General features: G+C 36.7%; 1 protein-coding gene across 1 annotated transcript; it reads left to right on the forward strand.

Annotated features, from left to right (window-relative positions):
- Window positions 1–11,941: 11,941 nt before the first annotated feature.
- Window positions 11,942–21,967, forward strand: spi1a (Spi-1 proto-oncogene a). The gene is made up of 5 exons (XM_055193147.2): window positions 11,942–12,216; window positions 12,493–12,583; window positions 12,765–12,934; window positions 17,002–17,158; window positions 20,899–21,967. Exons 1-5 carry the CDS (start codon window positions 12,178–12,180, stop codon window positions 21,213–21,215), a joined length of 774 nt encoding a protein of 257 aa, XP_055049122.1. The 5' UTR covers window positions 11,942–12,177; the 3' UTR covers window positions 21,216–21,967.
- Window positions 21,968–23,947: the final 1,980 nt, after the last annotated feature.

A 23,947-nucleotide genomic window follows, 5' to 3' on the forward strand; every position in this document is an offset into this window, starting at 1 on the left:
ACACCTTTCCTAAAAGCTTAGCCACAAAATAAAACCTCTTCTTAACTGTATTAAAATACTTTTAAATATGGTCCAAGTCAGGGGTGGCGCTAAAGTCCCGCGTGTTTTTTATTACTATGCCTTGAAGAGAAGAGGAAGGCAAAACGGATTTTGGTTGTGGCTTATGGTCAGTGACATAAAATGCATTTGTGTCTGGGGGCATTATGTACTATGAAATTAATTTGATACATGTATGACACTTTTTTTCTATTAAACTATCCAGTTTAAAGGAAAACACCACAGTTTTTCAATATTTTACTATGTTCTTACCTCAACTTAGACGAATTAATACATCCCTATCTTTTTTTCAATGCATGCACTTAATCTTTGTACAGCGTCTCGTGAATGTGTTAGCATTTAGCCTAGCCCCATTCATTACTTAGGATCCAAACAGGAATGAATTTAGAAGCCACCAAACACTTCCATGTTTTCCCTATTTAAAGATTGTTACATGAGTAGTTAGGCCCTGTCCCAAATGATGCAATTCATGTGGACTTTCGGTCTCGTACCCTTAAATTACGGGCGCTCGCTTAATCTACGAGTCCGTAGGGTGTCCCATCTGTTAGTTTTACGCTTCGAAGTGTGCTCAACAGCGCCCCCTTTGCCCCCTTGATGCGGTCTTCGGCGAAGCCTACACTACCAACCCAGAAGTCCTTGCGAAAGAGCAGTCAGACCAATCAGACAACGGAAGGGGGGAGCTCACACTGACAGGCAACTTCTCCTCCCAGACTCAGCGTGACGCTCGAGTCTGTCCCAAAATACGACTCTGTTGCACCCATGTGGACGTGCATCAAGGGCCCCTAAAGTCTGCACTACATGATGTCATCAAAGTGTGGACTCTGAGGAGGACCACAAGTCTGGAGTGTGCCATTTGGGACAGGGCCTACACGACTAAGTATGGTGGCACAAAATAAAGTGGCGATAAAAATGAGAACTATATTGTATGGCGAAAGAGCACTTAGTTTGCAGCACTCCCAACCTCGGCGCAAAGTAACATCATCACGCCTGACTACTCCCCCTCTCGTTCAAAATTCTGTCAATATTACTCCGTCTGAGGTCGAAGTGCTGCAAACTAAGTGGGAAAACATGAAAGTGTTTGGTGGCTTCTAAATTCATCCCTGTTTGGATCCTAAGGAATAATGGGGCTAGGCTAAATGCTAACACATTCACAACGCGCTTAACAATGATTAAGTGCGCGCATTGAGAAAAGATATAGGTATATATGAATTCGTTGAGGTAAGAACATAGTAAAATATTGAAAAACGGTGGTGTTTTCCTTTAAAGACAATTTTTTGTTTTGGTACTCACCACAGGGCCGTAGCCACAGGGGGAACTGCAGACTGTAGACAGACCCTCTGACCTCTTTGGGAATTGGACTGGATCAGACCACTGGACTTGAATGCTGGTAACACTGGAGAGGTGGTTCCATGTTGTGAACTGGCTCTGGAAAAATTATTTTGAAATCAATGACCTTACATATGGAACAGGGTTAAATTGGGATAGTGGGGGTCTAACATGGCAGAGAAATAAAAATGATGAAATTGTGGAGGTGCAAAGGACAGCATTACAGTGTAATGCGCAAGGAAACGCATAAAACAATATTGAAGTGAAGTGACATGAAAAACCGTGTTGAAAGCATTGGATGTGCAAGAAGAGGTGTGACACAGTTGTATGGTTAAATATGTGTGAGTGTGTGTGCCTGCCCTTACGAAATGATTTTTTTTGTGTGGTAAAAGTGTAGTAATCATTTTTTGGGGGATGTATTGATTTTACCACAATAACTATGGTTTAACAATGGTTTTGAAAACCATGGTTGTCAAAACCATGGTTATTTTGTGGGAACCATGGTTTTACTACAGTCAGCATATTTTTGTTTTGTCTGTATTAAAACTATGGTTCATTTTCATAAGGGTGTGTGTATGTTTGTGTAAAGTCAATTAAGAATGTTTTGAAATGTAAGCAGGTAAGTAACTGGTATAAACTGGTTCTTTTTCATTCTAGTAGAAGAATTGCTGTAAGATTCTCTAATATTCCAGAGGATGGAGGCAGAGTGCCACTCTTCACTTTTCAGTACCTGCAATCTGTGCAATAGTTATTAACTTTTTGAATAACTTTCAGCAAATCTTTATTAAGCTAAAATTGGCCGGGAACTTAAAAAATGAAGGTTCTTAATTGGTTGACTACCAAGCCTTAGTTTACAAAAAATCATATTGAGTTGTACTGTATAGGAGTTCTTTGACTGTGTGGTTCTCAGGGGTCGGTTGCACAAGTCTAAGACTAAATCTTATGTCTAGTCAAAGGCAGGGCATAAAGTATAAAGACTTGACTTGTTTTTAATAGAATTAATCAAATTGACAAGACATTTTAATTCAGACACACTCAATCAGTTTAAGTCTTAACTAAAGACTCATCTCCAGGCATTCACATTCAGCTCCAAAACGTAGCCTACTTATGACGCAATAGTTAGCTTGACCGAGCACACGCACATTTATTATACCAGAGTTCCCCAAATCTTACCCTAGAGGGCTGGAGCACTACAGAAGCCGTTTCTCAATACAAAGTACGGCAAGTTCGGACTTGTGTCCTTCCTAGTTCGGACTTGCAAGTTCAGACTCGGAAGAACGAACTTCTGACGCGAAATGCATTCCGGGAAACTTCGCTGTCATAAGTCCACACAAGTCTCCTCTGACGCATCCTCGATAAAATGGGCGGATCAAGAACACATCCGGGGATTTTATGTGAACTTGGGCTTGATGCGAACTTTGAATTGGAACAGTACTTGGGCCGCGACTGATGACGTTTCACAAGTCCACAAGAACGCAAGTACAGACAAGAACGCATATTGAGAAACGGCTAGAGTTTAGCTCCAACCCTAATCAAACGTACCCACCTGTGATTTTCTAGTGATCATGAAGACCTTGATAAGCTTGCTCAGGTGTGTTTGATAAGGGTTGGAGCTAAACTCTGCAGTGCTCTGGCCCTCCAGGGAAGATTTGGGGAACCCTGCATTATATACTGTACAACTGTATGCCTTTGACATTACATGTGAGTGGCCTCTACGCTAATAGCACCTTGTTTTTGTTTCCCTGTCTTGTCCTCGGTTCCCCAAGGACATCTGAGACAGACAGGCTCAGTTCCAGTTTGATGTGATGCTCATCCCACCATCGACCCACCTGATGCTCATCCTCATGCTGCCAAATGTCTTCCAGTCATGCTTACAGACTGCCCAGCGACAACTTGCAGCTCTGTTAAAATCTGTAATAAAATTCTGTAATATAGTATTAATTATATTCTATATAGATATGGTACGGTATATTCTAAATACTATAATATATTACTGTAAAAGCAGTGTGTGTTATAGATGTCAAATACATTTTTGGTGTCCAGAGTACGAATGTATGTAAAGTTCTAGCTCAAAATACCCTGTAGATCATTTATTATATGTTAAAACTGCCACTTTGAGAGGTGTGAGCAAGAATTTGTAGTTTTAGGTGTGTCCTTTAAAATGCAAATGAGCTGATCTTTGTACTAAATTGCAATGCCGTGGTTGGATAGTGCAGATTAAATGGTGGTATTATTATAATAAGATCTCCTTCTGACATCACAAGGGGAGCCAATATTCAATGATCTATTTTTTCACAAGTTTGCAGAGAATGATTTACCAAAACTAAGTTACTGGGTTGATCTTTTTTACATTTACTAGATTGATAGAAGCACTGGGGACACAATTATAGCACTTAAACATGGAAAAAGTCGGATTTTCATGAGATTCACCCCTTTAAGCCTATTACCTAATTAATACATAATTCTGTTAGGAACTAATTTTGAATACCTCCATGTACTCCATTCTAGACAATGTTCATAATATAGCGTGAAATGGAGTACTACTTATTACTTTATTCAAATCAGGAAATACATTTGAATAAGTCTGTAACTTTGTTCTAAACCAGGCATCTCTAACCCTGCTCCAGATTTTAGCTCCAACTTCAATCAAACACAGGATGGATACAGGGGGAATCCTGTCTGTGTCTTCTCTGTTTTAAGCCCGGAATACACTGAAAATGTTTTGGCTGTACCAGATGAAAGATTGCCAATCATCACAATTTCTGTGAAAGTGGCACTTAAACGGTGGTCATGTGTCGTACAGTGAGAGAGGTTCAAAGACTGCCATTTCCCGGCCTTGCAACCAAACAGAATTGACGATAGTTTTCTGACAGTGTCACTACCATAGACATTATATACGTAGACGTCTCATGACATGCTGAAACGTAATCCAGCGTTGCTGCCATATTGGTTGGGTCTCCACACTCTACGCTAGCACCAGTGTCAATTGGAGGCAACGGACAGCGAGCAACTATTCCCATATTTAATAACTGCCGCAGTATTGATACCACATCGCATGGGATTACTTTTCACAAGTAATATTGAACAATAATTTTGGTTATTTTACCATTTATAATATTATGTCATCGTAACTAACAAGATATTTAGGAACACAAAGTAGAAAACTTATTTGAAGTGTTCTTTCAATTCTGTTTTAAAGGTGGGGTGCATGATTTTTGATAAACACTTTGGAAAAGGGAGTCGGCCAACTACTAAACACACTTGTAGCCAATCAGCAGTAAGGGGCGTGTCTACTAACTGACATCGTTGTCTGGGTTGCGTATGTGTGGGGAAGGTCCATCAAAAGAAGGTCCTTCTATTGGGGTAGGGGCGTGTTTTTTTAGGTGGTTTCAAATGTCAACATTGGCTTTCAGAGATATCATACACCCCGCCTTTAATTTAGAAATGTTCAAATGAATCAGCAAATAAACCTTTTGTGCAAACGGGACAGACTTTCGTTTAGTTTCAGGTTGTGTGCACATTGGAAGGAGAACACACTGGCAAAGGTCTGAAAGGAGGGACATCTTTATTAATAAGATGTTGATGTTATAAATCCTTTTTATATGTTCTGGAAACCAGTTCTGTTCTATTTGTATTTGTAAAACATTTCACAGTAATAATCAAAAATGTCAGTGGCCTGGAGAAACTCCCTAGCATGTTTAGATATGATAAGAAACACACCATGAAAGAAACCAAACCCATTTGGGAAAGCCCACCTTCTCTGGCTACATCTAAATAAATGTATACGGGATAAGAAAGGGATAATACACGGCTGGCCATGCATTGAAGGATTTTAATGCATGACATAGAGGCGAAGAACCCTGTGCAAAGTGCATTCAAATCCTTTAATAGTCCTAGTTTCTGTGAGATTTACCTCATACATTTCTAATAAAATATGTTAACGTAATTCCTTGTTAACGAACCTTACGGGACTCTGTTAACGCTTGTATTGGCTGTGTACTTAAAACAACCTTGCTAAAAGCAAGCTCAGAGTTGTGATTTCACACTTTCAATTGCGGATCTCGTGATGCGAAAATGCCACCACAGATCCAACAATTAAAAATAGCGCAAATGCAAAGGATGAACAGAGAGCGGATAAAAAAGCCTTGTCCAAAGACGAAGCGAGATGCTGCAAAATTACAGAAATGTTCGGGGGAGCAGGTCGGTCAAAAATACCAGTAAAAGCATCTTACTGGTAATCTTGCATCTTTATAGTTATTGCCTATTAAGTCATTAGTGCTTCTACTGCAAGTTTTAAAGTCAGGTGCTGGGGTGCGCTTTGCTTTGTGTACAGTCGCTACCGGGGAAACCCCTTTACTTTTCTAACCAAAGTGCATGGCAGATAATGAATTTGCATTATAAATAAGTTCTGCTGTTTTGTACAAACCACAGTGAAAGACAAAGACTTAAATGGGAAGTTTGTCATTTTATAAAACTTTGTTTTTCATGCAAATCATGTTTTTACTGATATTTCACCTTTTTATTTGCAGTTCCTTTAAGTCTTAAATTAGATTTTTTTTAATCTTCCAGATATAATGTTATTACCCCTAAAATCATTTTGCTGGATAGATACTCTTTGCCAAAGGAAAACAACAAAGAGCCCAATACTAAGCCTTGTGGCACACCTTAATTAAAGGAGTAGTCCACTTTAAAGATGGGGCCCATTGACTTACCATAGTATTTTTATGTCCTACTATGAAAAGTCAATGGACCCCATTTTTAAAGTGGACTACTCCTTTAACCTGTGTTAACTCTGAAAATATTAGAAGGCACAAACCTGAATTCTTTTAGCCTCTCTTTGTATAATCAATGCCACTGTTTACTGTTTGATACATTCTGAGAAAGTCATTTTTTTACCGCAAAGTTAATAAATAAGCAGCACAAAGAATCACATTCTATTACTGCACAGTATATACCCAATATTCTTAACCAATGTCCCGCAAGGTCCAGTTTTCTGCTAAGTTTAGTTTTAAATCTAATAAAACAGAGATGTAATGCAATGCACAGATTGATCAGCGTATGACCTCAAAGTACAGTGAGAGCAAATAAAGTGCAGACTGCTCTGTAAGCTTTTCAATTGCTCTTGCGGTACTTTGATGTCATACGCTGATCAGGAAGTCGAACACACACCTATACCCCTGAAGACCCGGACTAGCTTGTTCAAATGTGTTTCTTCAGGATTGAAGTTCACGGGTCATATTTGAGATCCTGGCCAGTATTATCATTGCAATAAAATATGTTTATGATTATTCCAGTTGTGGTCACCACAGTGATGACAACATCACATGAGCCACAGTGAAAAAGTGGAATAAGGACAGCATGTGGCCACGTGTTGATTAACACAGATTTCCACAAACAGAACACCCGACATCAGACCTCTTTTTGTCCCTTTTAAGAGTGAAAACTTTTCATGATGTTAAAGAATCTATTTCGATATGCAACTTGAACAGCGCACATGTATGTATGTATGTTTGTGAAAGACATGAAGACACAAGAGAAAAAACCTGCTCGGGCTTGTGGCTGGTCCGTGTGCAGTGTGGTTATCATGGCTGTAGTGGCTTTAACCTGCAGGAAGTTTGTTTACAGAGATAAAGACCTGTCAGTCATCTCACAGCCTCTTATACGGTCACCATGCATGACGTACTGTACTGTACGTATCAAGAGTACATGACATGTTTGAGCGTGTACAGCATTATCAAAATTCATTCGTGGTAATCACACAACTGCTTCGTATCAAATGTGTCAAACTTTATACAATGGTGTTATGGCTGTTGTCCTTTGTGTTGGTGTGAGACAGTTGGAGGATTCTTCAGCAATGTTGTGCAATAGAGACAGTAACTCTGTGTGTGTGAGCAGATGTAACGGACTTCCTGTGGTGCCTGAAAATACCCTGCAATGCACTATTGGGAAAACATGAGAACACGCAGGCTGACACCACACTCGGGTTCCCGCTCAAGAGTCACAATGTACTGGTCAGCCAGTTAAACACAGTCATATTTATATGCTTGTTTTATAGGTCTGTGTATAATCAGAAAATATGAATATATACACATATACACATCAGCATAGATTTTTATGTTACTTTAACTTAACAAATGAAGTTAAACAATTTCAACTTGTTTTTCTGAGGTAATATCAACTTATCACAAGTCAAAACGTAAATAAGTAAGTTGAACTGACTTGCATAACTATGTTGTTTAAACTTCATGCTACATTAGCCTTGTTGTAAGTTCTTTTATTTAGATAATCCTTACTGTTTTTCAATCTGAAAACAAAACCTGTTCTCAACTCCAGAAAAGAGATGACATTACACAAATGTCCATAAAAGTCTTTCACATTTATATTTTAGGGAAGTGAATATGAAAGCTCCAAACTTCCCCATTTACTTTATGTAAGTGTGTGTGTGTATGAGTTTTTGTGTTTATAAAGTGTGTCCAAGCTTGTTACACACGGTCAGGTTTTGACCAATGACTTAAATGATGCCTATTAGTCAATGTTATTTTTTAAATACTTTTTATTTAAGTATTTATAACTTTGTAGGTGAAATCACTATAGGAAATGTACATAAGACAATTAAACAAGAAATAATTCATAAAAGTAATTAATTATAAATGATAGAGTAACCAATATATACTAGTCAACATTTAATGTTGCCCTAAGACAAAAATGGGTATTGTGTATTGGTTTAAGAAAACTTTTATAAATGGTTTTGATCCACTTCAAATGTTGACTAGTGTATGTTGTGCATCCTTCATTGTTGTTATAGACACATCATATTAATTATGTGTTTTAATTAATAAACAAATGGTAACTGCAAGATAATTGGTTGCTTCCCTACAAAGGCAATAGACCTTAACTCGCTAGCATGTGGAACTGAGAAAAAATACTTTTTTTAGTTAAGACTTTTAAGAAACTTTTAGTTGTCAGTCATATTCAACTTGATGGTTATTTTCTAAAAAAAAAAAAAAAAAAACTAAATTGACGCAAGATACTTATCCACATGATAAAGGAGGTCTTGAATGTACAAAAAATATCAATAGTAAGTTACCTCCTTGCTGCACTTAAATGTTTTAAATTAACAAGTCATTTAATCTTTTTTGACTAGTTAGAAGTTGCTATAAATTTTTGCATGGCTAATAATTTTATATAATTTATCACACTACGGGGCAGTTTCCCGGACAGGGATTAGACTAGTCCTAGACTAAAACATTTTTAAGAGCTCTCCAAACTGAAAACAACTTGCACTGACATATCTTAAAATACATCAGGGCCCTTTGTTTTACCTCAAAATGCACACAGGTAATGTTTTTAGTAAGGCATGTTTGTTAAAACTAGTTATATTTCCTAATTAAACTAAGGCCTAGTCCTGAATTAAGCTAATCCCTGTCCGGCAAACCGCCCCTACATGTTATTAAAAATGATCTCGTTGATTTTGATTAATTTTGCGTATATATTACTGTGGAGGTTAATTGAGTAAACGATGACGAGAGTTATCGTCTCCCACGTAAATCTCTTTTCTTGGACTACAACAAACACACGGATTGTAGGCAACAGTTTACTTCCTGGGATTGGTGACGTAGACAAGACTGGACTTGTGGAGTCTCTCGTGGAGATCGGTCTTGCCAGGCGACCTCGTAAGAGGCATCTGCACTCGATGCATCCTCGATATCACGAACACATCAAGGTATTTTCATGCGTCTTCTGTACTTGCGTTCTTGAGAATTGGTATTGAACTTCGACAGTTCATGATGACGTAGAGCAAAAACACAAGGACACAAGATCACTAAAGAACGCTTATTGAGAAACAGCCATTATCACAATTCCTCCCGCTTGGACCAAGCGTGCCGCACAAGCCCTGAAAAGTGAAGCCAAAATGTCTTGTTCGCCCCCCAGCAACTGGTACCAGTATACTGTAGGTCATAAACTCCGCCTCCTTCATGTTATTCAATGGGACTTAAGACCTACCAAACAATTTAATTACACCTAAATTATCTTTTTTCCGAAGCTGGTTTCTGTCATTTACTGCAGTTTCTATTTCAGTTTGTTTTTAAAATAAGTTTGTTTTTAGTTAGTTATTTAATGCTATAAAAACGGTGGTGTCACGTCATGATTGACAGCTGTGATATGCGCATTTTGCGAGGATGGGGCCTTGATTTTGCAGCTTTACTTCCTGTCACTACTGCGCAGGACTGGTCCCGAAATCGCTACTGCGCAGACTCAAGACCCAAGATATAAGCGCCGTATTGGGACATTGGCGGCATCATAGATATGTATAGACGGTTTTAGCAGTAATTACATAAACACGTGGCTACGTTTCATTACGTAACTTCCGGTAAACTCTGCAAAGAATAAATAACAACAAAGTCCTTTTAAAGTAGTTTATTTATATAATAAGCAAAATAAACAACACGTAGATTACATAGGAACCCAAAACATTTGTTATTTTCGACGAGGTATTTGTTTAAGAGTTCAGTTTCAGCAACTAGTCAGACCATTAAACAAACAGAAACCGGAAGTAAAGCTCGGACCAGAAGCTTATGACGTCACCGCACGTGCGCCCGATGAAACGGTCTATAAAGGCTAGATGTCTTGCCCGCACTGCTGGCCAATTGAGTGGAACGTCCGCATTTGGCGGCCATCTTACCACATGACGCTCGCTCACTTATAGCATTCAGTTTTAATGGTGCAGGTACTTTTAAATGACCATAACTTGCATAATTTTCTACAGATTTTCAAACAGTTTGGTTTGTTATAAACGTCAACGATGTACCTATGACACTGCATACTTAAACAAAAACAAAAATTTCATGATAGATGTTAAAGCATCCAGAACTATAGCCACGTTAATAACGTTTGTAAGAAACCAAACCGTTTGAAAATTGGTAGAAAATTTAGCAAGTTATGGTCATTTAAAAGTACCTGCACCATTAAACTCAATGCTACGAATGAGCGAGCTGCCTGTGGTAAGATGGCTGCCAGGTGATGATGTTAGAGACTCCATCGTAACACATCTAGCCTTTATACATATTTATGGGTGGCATCACTTTTCACCAATGAAAGAGAGCGAATGGTGTCATCCATCTTTTTTTACAGTCTATGGCTTTGACTCATAGCATGTAAGTTAACTCCTGTTAGCATTGCATTGTGAGCGAATCTTTCAAACAGGGTAAGGAGCGTCACATTTCCGGCTGACATACGTTATGCGGAAAATGTGTTTTTTAACTATAAACCACGCAAACACATTGTATTATACCAAATACACAAAAAAAGTTGTTCAAATTGTTTAAACTTAAAAATATAAGTGCAAGAAGTAATTTAAAAAATACCATTTGTAAAGTATAATATTTGTATGAATGCAGGATTGAGGCACGTTTACATATAAAGATGCAGCACTTTAAAAATGGCTGGGATATTTTTTACCCATAATGGGTACATTTTGGACAGAACACAGTGATGGGTTAAAATTGACCCAATGTTGGATTGTTTTAACCCAAATGCTGGGTTATTATACCCCATGGTTGCATAACAACAACCCAACATTGGGTCATTTTTAACCCAGCATATGTTATGTCCAATATTTACCCATTATGGGTCAAAATAACCAAGCCATGTTTGGAGTGTATATGGCTGAACCTTTAAGATCTGTTTTCAAAAAGATTTATAGAAAGGTACAAAATAATTTGTTCGTATACTGAATAATTTTCTAGGGAAGAACCTTTTATAAAATCTTTATTTTTAAGAATGATGGCCAGCATTGACCTAAATTATTTTTGGAAAATCTTTTATCTGGGGTAATGCAGATTTGCAGACTACAAAATTCATATTATAATCACGCAATAAGTAAAGTGAACGACCAAACCTCGGGATATTCAATTACTGCTTAGTTTGCTTTAAAGGAATTTTTGCACTTAAATTTTCCACTTCCAAAGCAATGTCAGAAACATCTACTGTAATGTCCTACAAGTGCAGTGCATAAAAATCCAGGGCAAGCACAGAATAATGTGTTTGTTTATGCAGCAGTAGTACTTGCTTCCCCAAAACCTGCGATAACAGAGCGATTCTTTGATGAAAAGGGGAACAAGACTCTCTCAGAACTTCACTTTGTTCGACACATTCAACTTTATGATGCCTAGACAATAGCTTATGTAAAAATCTTCCTCTGATTGACACACATCACTGCATATTAAATTACTCGGCTGAATAGAGGGTTTTTATTTAACCTGAGCCATACAATCATCGCAGATATAACTTGAATGAAAATGGCAGAAATAAAGGTCAAAAGTCGTATTAAATTCAACCATTATTTAAAGTTTCATGTACACCTACTTGTCTGTGTATACATGCCAATCAAATGGCCAAAAACCCTTTAAGATCAAACGATTGGCCAACCCATCATCTAGATCTGGATTGGCCTGGCTGACATCCCTCGACAATGTTGCAAATGAAAAATCACGAGTCATCGCCGCATCGACCAATCAGAGGCCAGATCCTTAGGTGAAGTCCCGTAAATCAGACCATGGCAGTACAGATCATCAGAAACCATCAGCATTTCAATCTTTCTCGCATCAGGACAGTCAAGCTGAAGGCAGGAGAGGTTTTAAAACAAGATTTGAGGCATATGTCCGTTTAACAGAGCTAGCACAGGATAGAGACCCTTGTGAAGTAATCTCCAAGTTATGCAATATTCTGTAAAAAAGAGTGAAACTGTGAGATAGACATCACAGAAGAAGCTTGACTGTATGATTAAAGGGCCTCATGTTGCATTACAGAATGGAAAGTTGTGTTATTTCACCTGTAAGTAAAAGAATTGTCTTCCATTTTAAACATACGTTGTTGTATAAGGTATGATTTTGTAATGATTATAAAATGTTTTATTTTTGTATAGAATTGTATAGCAGTCAATTAGTTTTACTAAAACAAACTTAAACAAAACAATCCTGACTTTTTAACCATAGATAGCTATTCATTCAAATATAAAACTGTGACAAATTTTAAGGTTTAAAAATGATAAAAATTTATCATCAAGACATTATATAAAAAAAAGAAATTCAAAGTAAATTTTGTTTTCAGTTACCAGAAGAAATAATCCCATACGATCATGACGGTCGGCTGATGTACGACTTCTATTCGTATCTCACTCCTGAACCTGGAACTCATCCTGGTAAGCTGAATCTCATATCAATCTCATCTTTTCACTCATTTCATTTCTGTTGTTAACAAATGAGACGATTCACATTGATTCTCTGAAATATCTCCATTTCTATAGAGTTTTATCACGGAAAACAATTTACATCACAAAACTTGTTTCATATATTTCTGCATTCTGTTTCTTTTATTTCCAGAAAATGGATGGGAATATTCAAGTGTTCATGCCCATCACACCGAATATGAGCCCCCTCAGGGAAACTGCATTGAGCTGTCCTCCACCCCATACCACTATAGAGATGTGGAGACCTACCATCCACCTGTAGATCCTGGGATGGGACCCCTTCTGCCTGGAGTTCCTCCACAGGTTTGTTTATGTAACATTGGTATCTTTATATTTCCAGAAAGTTTTACATATCCTAACAAATAAATAAATAAAAGATATAACCCCCAACAATGACAATGACGAAAAAATAAAGCCAGAGGTCAGAATATTTGTTTGTTTTTCTCGTAACATGAGGTCATTTATTCATATTACGCATAATACATTACTTATGTTTTGATTATGAAGTTTTAGCATTTTCCAGACACATTTTCTGTATATGTTTACATTGTTTTGACTGTGGGTCATGAGTTGCTCAGGACTTTCTGGGTGAAACAATGAAAGTGGGGCAGATCAGTGAAAATGGTGGTTGATCATCATTAAACCGTACATTTACTCAAAAATTACACAAAAAGGTGTCTTAAACACTAACTACATTCAAATGGCACTGCTTTATGTATTTTTGTAGTACATACACAAGATTTTTACTATTCAATAAAACTTCTGAAATAGTTTTACTGTTTAAATAGTACGAGTGACAATTAACAAAACATATACAAGATTTGACTAATTTTGCCAGTTTTATCATTTTATCTCAATATGAATACTTTTTAATCATTTGAGGGGAAGAGATGCATTTATAAAGTTAATGTTGTGATGAAAAATACCTTTATTTAAATGTAGAAAGTATTTTTAATTATTACTTAAGTACATTTTTTCAAATATCTCTCAGTATTTGTCATTGGAAAATGTACTTTACTTCATTTCAAAGCATAATATTTTTACTTTTTGTTTTACATTTTATACTTAAGTACATTTAAAATTAAGTAAAACTCCTATTTACTTTTGCTTGCGTAAAAGAAGGCACTAGATTTTTTATGTTCACTGTAAAAAATTCAGCATTTTTGTCAAATCAACGTATATTTTTGTTAATTTAATTTATAAAAACAAGTTGAATTTTTTTACTCAACTTAAAATACTAGGTAACATTGACTTGCAAAACCAAGTTGTTTTAAATATTTTTACAGTGTATTAAATGTAATTTATTGAAATGTAGTGGAATGGAAAAGTATGTAGTGAAGTAAAGTTTTCCTGAGAAAAAAAAATGATCAAGTGTAGATACTCGAGCTATGCAAGTGCTTTGTGTCATGTTGTCGCATGTCATTTAAATTGAATAGTAAAAATTTTGACAGACATCAATGATTCACGATACCCTGAAATATACCTTTGAACTAAAAGCCTAAAAGATGTTGTTTTGTGAAGTGCGTTCATGATGACAATGCATGAGTTTTTTATCTCAATGATTGCGACTGAGCCTCATATTTCATTTTACAGGTATTTTTTATATTTTCGTTTTTCATTACTTCTGACACAATTTATTTGTACACAATATGTATTCTTCACTCAACATTGTCATTGATTTCTTTAACTTAATTTGTCTTTATTTTGAGCTCACATGCAGTGATCGAATATCACTCCTGTCATCACAACAAAAAAGTCATATTTTGTTTTTGCATTTTTTTTTATAATTTGCCAAACAAGATACATGTAGATGAAAAACAATTTGGTTTAGGGCATTAAGACTTTTAAAAGTGAAAGGAAAATATGTGGCAGAGCAGTAAGACAAAATACACTTATATTATAGTATTAAAGTGTCTTGCTTGTATACAAAACTAGAATTTCACTAGTAAAAATTACTAAAATTAAAATTTCATTAAAAAGTATTGGAAAGTGTGTTTATCTGAGAGAGAGAGAGAGAGAGAGAGAGAGAGAGAGAGAGAGAGAGAGAGAGAGAGAGAGAGAGAGAGAGAGAGATGTGCAGGATGTGAGTGGAGGCGCATGCAACTTATTGCTCAACATTGTCTTTTCCTGACTGAATACTGCTGTCAGTGCCGCTATACACAACACAGCTTTACACACAACACATACTATATGCACACATTTTCTCAGAGCTTCTGCTTTACGTGTCTTTTGAAGGTACAGACAGTTCACCTAAAATAACAAAACATTTATTCACTCTGAAGTAGGGCTGTCAAAATAAACGCGTTAATAACGCGTTAACGCAAATTCATTTTAACGGCACTAATTTTATTAACGCGCGATTAACGCAACACGCAATTTCTGTTTGACCCACAGCTGGATGAATTGAGACGCAGCAAGTGACTGGCGCTGTCTAGATGAGTCGGAGCTTTTCATAAAAATAAGAACATTAAGCTCTCGTCTAGCGAATCCAATGATCTAAATGGTATTTAAACATCTAAAATGCACGTTTTCTGCACGTGCAGTTTTCTTTATCTGCACGTTTTCTGTGAGGTGTACCGTCCCAAATCCATATAAAGCAAAGATGCGTCTTCTTTCACTTTTTAGTTTCGTTTTAAAAAGCATTCAGAAATTATAGAAAATAGACCGCAGGACTTTCTTGATGTTAAAAAAATTATTAAGAGAGATAAAGTTCGGGATCTGATTGATGTTAAAAGAGTTATTAAGAGTGACAAGGCTCAAAAGCGATGTCTTACACAGACATCTGAAGCGCATGCACACAAATGCGCGAGTGCGTGACCCTGATATATATAGACATCTAACACAAAATTACAGGTTGAAAAATATCTGTTTTGACAAGAATTCACGCAGGTATGACCTATAATCTGTTATATCTGAAGTGAATGTTTGGTTAACTGTTAAGGAAAAGTATCTGTTGTGTCATTATATTAAACCCTTGCATTAGCCTACAGTCTTAAAGTGGTCTGTCTCAATGTCAAAATTAAACAATAAAAGAAAAACATATATGTATATTGATATTGTTTTTGCTCTGCATTAACAGGTAAAGTTCTGTCATGCTTTGTCAGATTCCAACAATTGTTCCAATTGTTTTGAAGTTTTTTAATAGAGAATGTTAATATATAAATGACACATTTTTGAAAATTTGTTCATCCCAACTCAATTTGCCAGCACAGGTCACAAATGATGCAGCAGCAAACAGAAATGGAGAAAGAACAAGGTCTTCTAAAGGCAAAAACATTTATAAAACTATGGCTGATGGTTCTGTTGAAAATGTAAACAGGCTGTTGTAGACATACATTTGCATATAGCATATATATTATCCAAATCCATGTTGATTACAGCATTACAAACTTAAAAAGTGTTACATTTAGGTAAATTTAGAACAGATAAAAATGTGCGATTAATTTGCGATTAATCGCGAGTTAACTCATGAAATCATGCGATTAACTGCGATTAAATATTTTAATCTATTGACAGCCCTACTCTGAAGTCATCTCTGGCTTTCCTTTGGGCAAAGTTTTTTTTGCAGAATTTCCAGGTATATCAGTCATCAAATATTAATAATTACTTAAATTTAGGAAATAACGCAAAGCTGTCATATGGCTTCATGAAAGTTGGAATACAGCAGCACACATTATTCAATCGTAAAGATATCAAGGTCACAGTATCTTCATTCAATTTTTTGTTGAAAACAGTAAATCACTATAAATGACTTTAGAGTACACTAAATGATGGCAGATGTTTCATTAAGTGTAAACTTTTTTTTTTAGATACACTCTTTATAGCTGTACTTACTAATCGAGTGTGTTTTTTTGCAATGATTTGAAAGCAAACATGATTAGTAAATCCAGAGCCACACAATTGTGTGTCCTTTTTGTTGACACTGTGTTTTCATACTTCCTCTTTCAATGTAAAGTAATTCTGTGGTTTCCAAGTAGATGAGAGCACTAATACACGATCACGCTAAACCAGCATTTTCTGCTTAAAAATAAGTTAAGATGTGGGAAAGTGTAAGATCTTTTTCATGTCTAGCATTTTTACCAGTAACCCTGTTTTTTTTCCACGCTTCCAGTACTTTCTCTCTCTCTTATACACTGTATACCGTGTAATGAAATGACTTATTTCATGAAATGGATTTTTGGTCATATTTTGGCCCACCCCTTTGGACCAGCAAAGATATGTCATTTAACAGCTAAACTAATAAAGAGTTTTACAGTTAAGCAACTGGTTAGGCGTTGTTGGGATTGGTTGACATTTTGATCATTGTGGAAAATGATCTGATAGCATTATTCATACAGAAGCAAGACTGATGAATAGTTTTCTCTCTATAGTACACTTATGTATCACATCACCAGCTGTACCAACGCTCACCCGTCCCGCACTGCAGCACCGATGATGAGGAACCCGGGGGTCGCAGTCCACCCTTCGAGGTATCAGAGGGTGAAGAGGACAATGACAGACATCCAGGGACCTCCAGTGCTCTCATAGGTGAGTTAGAGTATGAACACTACGACAGGAGAGGCGTATTATCTTATACCACACTTTAAAACCAAACGGTGCTAAATAGCACTAAAAGTGGTTCTTGGCTCGTAATCATAGTGGAACCATTTTAAGTGCCATATGGCACAGATGAAGTACCTGTGTAGAACCATATTGTGCTATATAGAACCATATCTGGTGCTATAGTGGTGCTATATCACCCCTGTATGGTTCTTCATTGGTGCTATAGGTGCTGTATAGCACTAAAAATGGTTCCTCTATGATTAGGAGCCAAGAACCACTTTTAGTGCTATTTAGCACCGTGTTGTCAGTTTTCACCAAAATATATCTTAGATGTCAATAATGAATATTGCATTTGATGATACATGTACCACACATAAGTCAGGATGAAAGGTTGTTGTTCTTTGTTGAAACATTTAATGTCCCAATACTTATGAAGAGGAACTGTAGATTTAATCCTTCTGAAGAAAGTCATTCTGCAAAACTGTAAGACCAAACATAACACACAGTATAGCCAAGTTTGCAACTAGAACATATGTGACCCTGGACCACAAAACCAAGTTGCATGGGTATATTTGTAGCGCTTGCCTATGTTACATTGTATGAATAAAAGAATTATCGATTTTTCTTTATTTGAACATTAAAGGCGATTTTCTCAATATTTAAATTTTTCCAAATTTTAAAAAGTCGTATCTCAGGCAAATGTTATCCTCAAACCATACATCAATGAAAGCTTATTTGTTCGACTTTCAGATGTTGTATAAATCTCATGTTCAAGTATGACTGGATTTGTGGTCCAGGGTCACAAATAGCAATAGAAGTAGCCACAGTAACTAAAATGATAATATTTGCAAACATGGTTCCCCATTTATAACTTCTTCAATGTTGAGCATTGAGATTTTTGAATCTTGAAGAATGGCAGCTATTAATATTTTTTAATGCACTGCAATTCTGACCACTCATTTTAGCCGTGTGTTTCTTTTCTGCTTAGTTGATTGTCCTTTGTGCATTTCTTAATAAAAAATAAATATTTTTTGTTGAGCCAAACCTATTAATTTCTTTCATTAGAAAACTAAAATTGTATAGTTTAAAGGTGCCACAGAATGTAAAACAGTATTTATGTACACTCTCAGAAATAAAGGTACAAAAGTTGTCACTGGGACAGTACCCTTTCAAAAAGGTACACCTTTGTACCCAAAGAGTGCATATTAGTACTTTGAACTGCCAAAATGTACCTTTAAAGGAACATATTTGTACCTAAATGGTACATATTAGGACCTTTTTTAAAGGGTACTGCCCCAGTGACGGCTTCGTACCTTTATTTTTGACAGTGTAGGCATAGATGAGTAATAAGAGATCTGTACATGGTAATGAGTGAGCCTCAAACACGATTGTTTCCTCCTTCTTATGTAAACCTCGTGCATGCAAAAGACCGCTGGAAAACAGAACAATCTCAACATAACACCAACTGTGACGTTACAGTCGAGATGTACGCCCCCAACATTAAATTAAACATTAAATTAATTACAATGCTAAAACAAAGTTGTGACTGCTGAGTTAGCGTTATATGCTAGTTAAAGGAACACGCCTAGATTTTGGGAATTTAGCTTATTCACCGTATCCCCCAGAGTTAGTCCATACATACCTTTCTCATTGCCGTGCGTGCTGTAACTCTGTCTGACGCAGCCCCCACTAGCTTAGCTTAGCACAAAGACTGGAAGTGAATGGCTCCGGCTAGCATACTGCTCCCAATAAGTTACAAAATAACGCAAACATTTTCCTATTTATGTGTTGTGATTTTTATAGTCACACCGTGTACAAATAACAAGGTGATATGAGACACAGCTATCTTTTAACAGTATACATACTGGGAACTATATTCTCAGAAGGCGAAGCACTGCTACTGGGCGGAGTGATTTGCTTGCATCACCCGAGAAGCCCCCTGGTGAGGAGCAGAGAGTTCAGTCAGAGTTGTGCAAATCACTCCGCCCAAGTAGCAGTGCTTCGCCTTCTGAGAATATAGTCCCCAGTATGTATACTGTTAAAAGATGTCTGTGTCTCATATGACCTTGTTATTTATACACGCTGTGACTTTACAAAATCACAACATATAAATAGGAAAATGTTTGCGTTATTTTGTCACTTATTGGGAGCAGTTTGCTAGCTGAAGCCATTCACTTCCAGTCTTTGTGCTAAGCTAAGCTAGCGGGGGCTGCGTCAGACAGAGTTACGGCACGCACGGAGATGAAGAGGGTATGAACTTATCCAACTCTGGGGGATACTGTGAATAAGCTAAATTCCCAAAATTTAGGCATGTTCCTTTAATGCTAGATGCTAGCGTTAGGCCTGAAGTTTTACTATTGACGTTACAGTTACGTTTTGCAGGTCCATATTGGAAAAAAAACAGAAACGTCCATTAACAATCTCCAAACAATTGATTATTCCTCAAAATCTGTATCTTCGTCTGATACAGACTCAAACATGAGGTCGTTTTGCTTTGACAGCTACCATCCAATTCATGGCAGCTTTTTTTGGCCAATGCCCGCCCATGAGGGTGTTTGACCAACATGTTAAGCAACCAATCACAGTTTGTTTCCTCTACCGTCACGTTTTGGGCCATGGAAATGTCCCCACAACAACAGACGGGCGTGCAACAAGTCAGTCATCAACACTTGCGTCTCCTGGAAATCCATTTTTTTAAACAAATCAGAAGATGACTTTTACATTTCTGAAGAGTTTCCAGTTAAGTGTGCCATATGCATCAGACATTTAGCGAACTTTCCGTGGGTTTGACATCTGAGGCTGAGAACAGCTACTGAGTGACAGCCAATCAGAGCAGAGCTCAATATTATTATTCATGACCTTTTTAAATAAGGTAATAATAGACCATTACATTCTAAGGGCAAATCCTAGGGTTGTAAATGTAAAACTGTCTCTGGATCATTTTTGCACTTAATAAAGCCACAAACATTCTATGTAGATATCAGAGAACAATTTAACAGATTATTACAATGCATTCTTTGGCACCTTTAATAAAAAACAATTATAGAATCACATAGATGCTGCATTGGCGGCTGAATTAAACATTACTGCCACGGCCAGATTTAGGCATGAGCAGGGGAAGGCTCCAAAATTTATATTTAGACATTTGACAGACCATTTTATCCAAACTTAAAGGTGCAGTGTGTAAATTTTAGCGGCATCTAGTGGTGAGGTTACAAATTGCAACCAACAGCTACGCCCACTGCTCACCCCTCGCTTTTGAAACGCATAGAGAAGCTACAGTAGCCGCCACTGGAAAAACACTTCATCGTCGGAGACAATAACGTTTGTCCGTTTAGGGCTTCTGTAGAAACATGGTGGCACAAAATGGCGACTTCCACGTAAGGGGACCCTCGATATATGTAGATAAAAACATCTCATTCTAAGGTAATAAAAGCATAACGATTCATTATAAAAAGGTCTTTATACACCCATGATAATGTAGTTTTGTATATTATATTGGATTTCTGTTAAGAGATTCTTCTAAAAATTACACACTGCACCTTTAAATGTCCTTTCCAGTATTACTTTAGTTAACAAATAATGTTGAACTTTTTTCTGGATGATGTGTGTTTAAAAATTGGCAATAATATTTAAAATCAAACTGAGAAGAATATAAGTAGAGTTGAGTCTTTTTGATTCACCATGTCATCTAGAAAGTTTCAAATGAATGTTAACTTCTACAGGAAACAAAAGAAAAGTTCGCCTCTATCAGTTCCTTCTGGACCTCCTTCAAGACGGAGACATGCGAGACTGCATCTGGTGGGTGGACAGAGAGAGAGGCATCTTTCAGTTCTCCTCCAAGCACAAGGAGACTCTTGCCGGTCGATGGGGCCAGCAGAAGGGCAACCGCAAGAGGATGACCTATCAGAAGATGGCCAGGGCCCTGCGAAACTACGGCAAGACGGGCGAGGTCAAAAAAGTGAAGAAGAAACTGACGTATCAGTTCAGCGGTGATGTGATGAGGAGAATGTCAGTGGAGAGGCGACAGTATCATCACTGAGAGAGAACTGATGGACGTGACACATTACCCTTTAATCCCACATATACATCAATATTCTCAAAGATCCTGTCAAGCAGAGCACTCTTTTTGTAATAATTTTAACTCAGGGATTTCACATTTGAACTTAAAAACCATTAGCAAACATCAGTGTGCTTTTGTAAGAGAAGGGCAGACAAATAAATGCAGCGTGATTTAATGAAAGTCTGTAGTTTCATGAACTATAATGGGTTGGATACACTTTACCCAGTTAATCAGTGAGTTAATCACAATGTAATATTAATCTTTGTGCTTCAGTAACAGAACTTAAGGTATATTGCTAATAAATTCAGGGATATATTACTGAAGATTTGAGATGTCATATTTCACTCAGCAGATTGTAAACGGTGTAAAAAAAAGCTGTCATTTGGATGGTATCCTTTAAAAGGTCCTAATATGCACAGACATGTACTGTACCTTTAAGGGAACCAATATGTAATGAATATGCACCCTTTAGGTATAAATGTGTATAAAAGTTAATGCCGATGAGAGGTTTTTAGACAGTGCAGAGGCTGGATTTATTTAAAATTAGTGGACTGTGAACTGACAAATACAAAATAACAATAGTATTTAGTAAATATTAAATAACTACTTGGTATATGAACTAGGATCCCAAACACTGAGACTAGTTGTGAGATTTAAAACATATTATTATAAATTAAAACATAATTATTATAAAGTGATGAGAAAGTTGAATAAAATGTTTTGTTCTTTGGTATGACTCTGTAACTTTGCATAAACTGATAAAAAATGTTATATATAAGTTTTGAATGTTTTGAATGCATCTGAACTTTTGTGTAAATGTATTCTGCTTTTATTCAAATAGTGACCTTGAAAAAGCCTTTCTGTTGTTTCGAGGTTTTAGTTCATTAGATTCTCAATGTGCAATTTTAAAATATCTACATATACAGATGGTGCTATGTATGTCTATGCTGCTCTATTCTGCCATTCAGGGGACTATTAACAAAATGCTCCACATATAAAAACTACCAACTTTAACAGATTTAACCTAATGAATCCATGAAATTTGTAGTTTATATTAATCCAAATTTTATTGTGCTAATAATTAAATTAATATTAAATAAATTAATATATGACCCTGTCGCCGGTTCACCGCTTTTCCTTCCTTGACCGCTGACCACTACAGACCGGGAAGACCCCACAAGAGCTGCTGCAGGTTTGGAGATGCTCTGACCCAGTCGTGTAGCCCAGTGGTTCTTAAACTTTATTGTCATGAGCCAACCCCCCCCCCCCCCTCCCTTAAGTACGGTGCATCTTGTTATGCCCCAACCAAAGAAAATTAAGGGCATAAAACATTCCAAAACTTAAAATAATGACACCTTAACTGTCCTCCACGGTTATCTCTATCAGCCTGTAGGCTATTTTGTGTGTGCAGGGGTCGGGTCCGAATTGGCGCGAAAATTAAAAATGTGACTTCATGCGCGTGCTTGTCTACTTGGGCGTTCCATATACACGCATAACGCAACCATTAGTAAACAGCGGCAATCGCTAGCATGTTTCAAATGGACACTGCAGACGGAAAGAAGCGACCAACCTCCAGTACAATCACTCACAGAAACTCCTCGTAAGTTAAAAAAAATTCAGTGCGGCCAAAATAGAGCGTGACCAGTGTCGGGGCAAAGACAAGAGTAAACATCGAATTGGCATTTGATTCTTGGAGGGAGCTCCGGTCAGCGCTGGGTATGAAAACAGACCCCGAGGTGGCTTTCTTTTAACTGCAAAGGTAAGACATAGTTACAGACCATTTGTAATATATTATTTTATTGTTTTTGTGGTGTAATGCTAACGATAGCATGCTAGCCAAATGTGAATGCTAGGTAACTTAGCCAGCTTCAGGACGGTTTCAAAAGTTACTGTCTTATATGAATTATCTTTATTCAGAGCACGAGTGCATTAAGATTGTGAGTGTCGGGAGTGTGTGTTAAAGTGTAGTGTTACAAAACTTTTAGAAGTAGACTTCAGTTGAAAATATAAACTGCAACATTTTACTAAAATATGGATCTGTCAAACAATAACAGTACTGTAACTTTTCTTTCATCTGTAAACATGCTGGTGAATCTCAATGAGCTGTCTGTGGTTGCTACGGCAACTCTGGTTGTTGTGGTACGAGCACGAGACTGGCTGCAGTTTCTCTAATGGCCACTGGTGTCAGTAACAGTTAGAAATTTCAGAACCTACGCAATGCTCCTTTCATTTCTACATTTGCTCTCATTATTCAGACCCATGCAAAGCATGCTGGGAACTGAAAATCTGCCTAAATTTGAAAAATAAAAAATCATGTTGAAATATTATGTTTAAAATAAGTAAACTGGATTATTTTGAATATTTAATACACTTGACTGAATCATTTTCTTTCAAAATTAAAACAATCAAGTTATGCCAAAAAGTTACAATTTCAATTCAATTTAAAATGATGCAACTATGTTTAAAAAACAGAAACGGCATCCATTTTGTTAAATAAAAATAAATTGTTTAAATAAAGTGAACAGCATAAAAAAACATTTTTTCAGACGAACCAATATGATTTCCATATTTAAAATTAGTGAGTTTAAAATTGAATAACAATATGTATCATAGGTGAAGACATAATAATGTCCTGCATAACAGGAATGACCCAAACAATTGTTGCCAATGATCGAAACGTATTTATTCATTTTTATTTATTTATCCTTTAT

Source organism: Misgurnus anguillicaudatus, chromosome 6, assembly GCF_027580225.2.
Source record: "Misgurnus anguillicaudatus chromosome 6, ASM2758022v2, whole genome shotgun sequence".
NCBI lineage: Eukaryota > Metazoa > Chordata > Actinopteri > Cypriniformes > Cobitidae > Misgurnus > Misgurnus anguillicaudatus.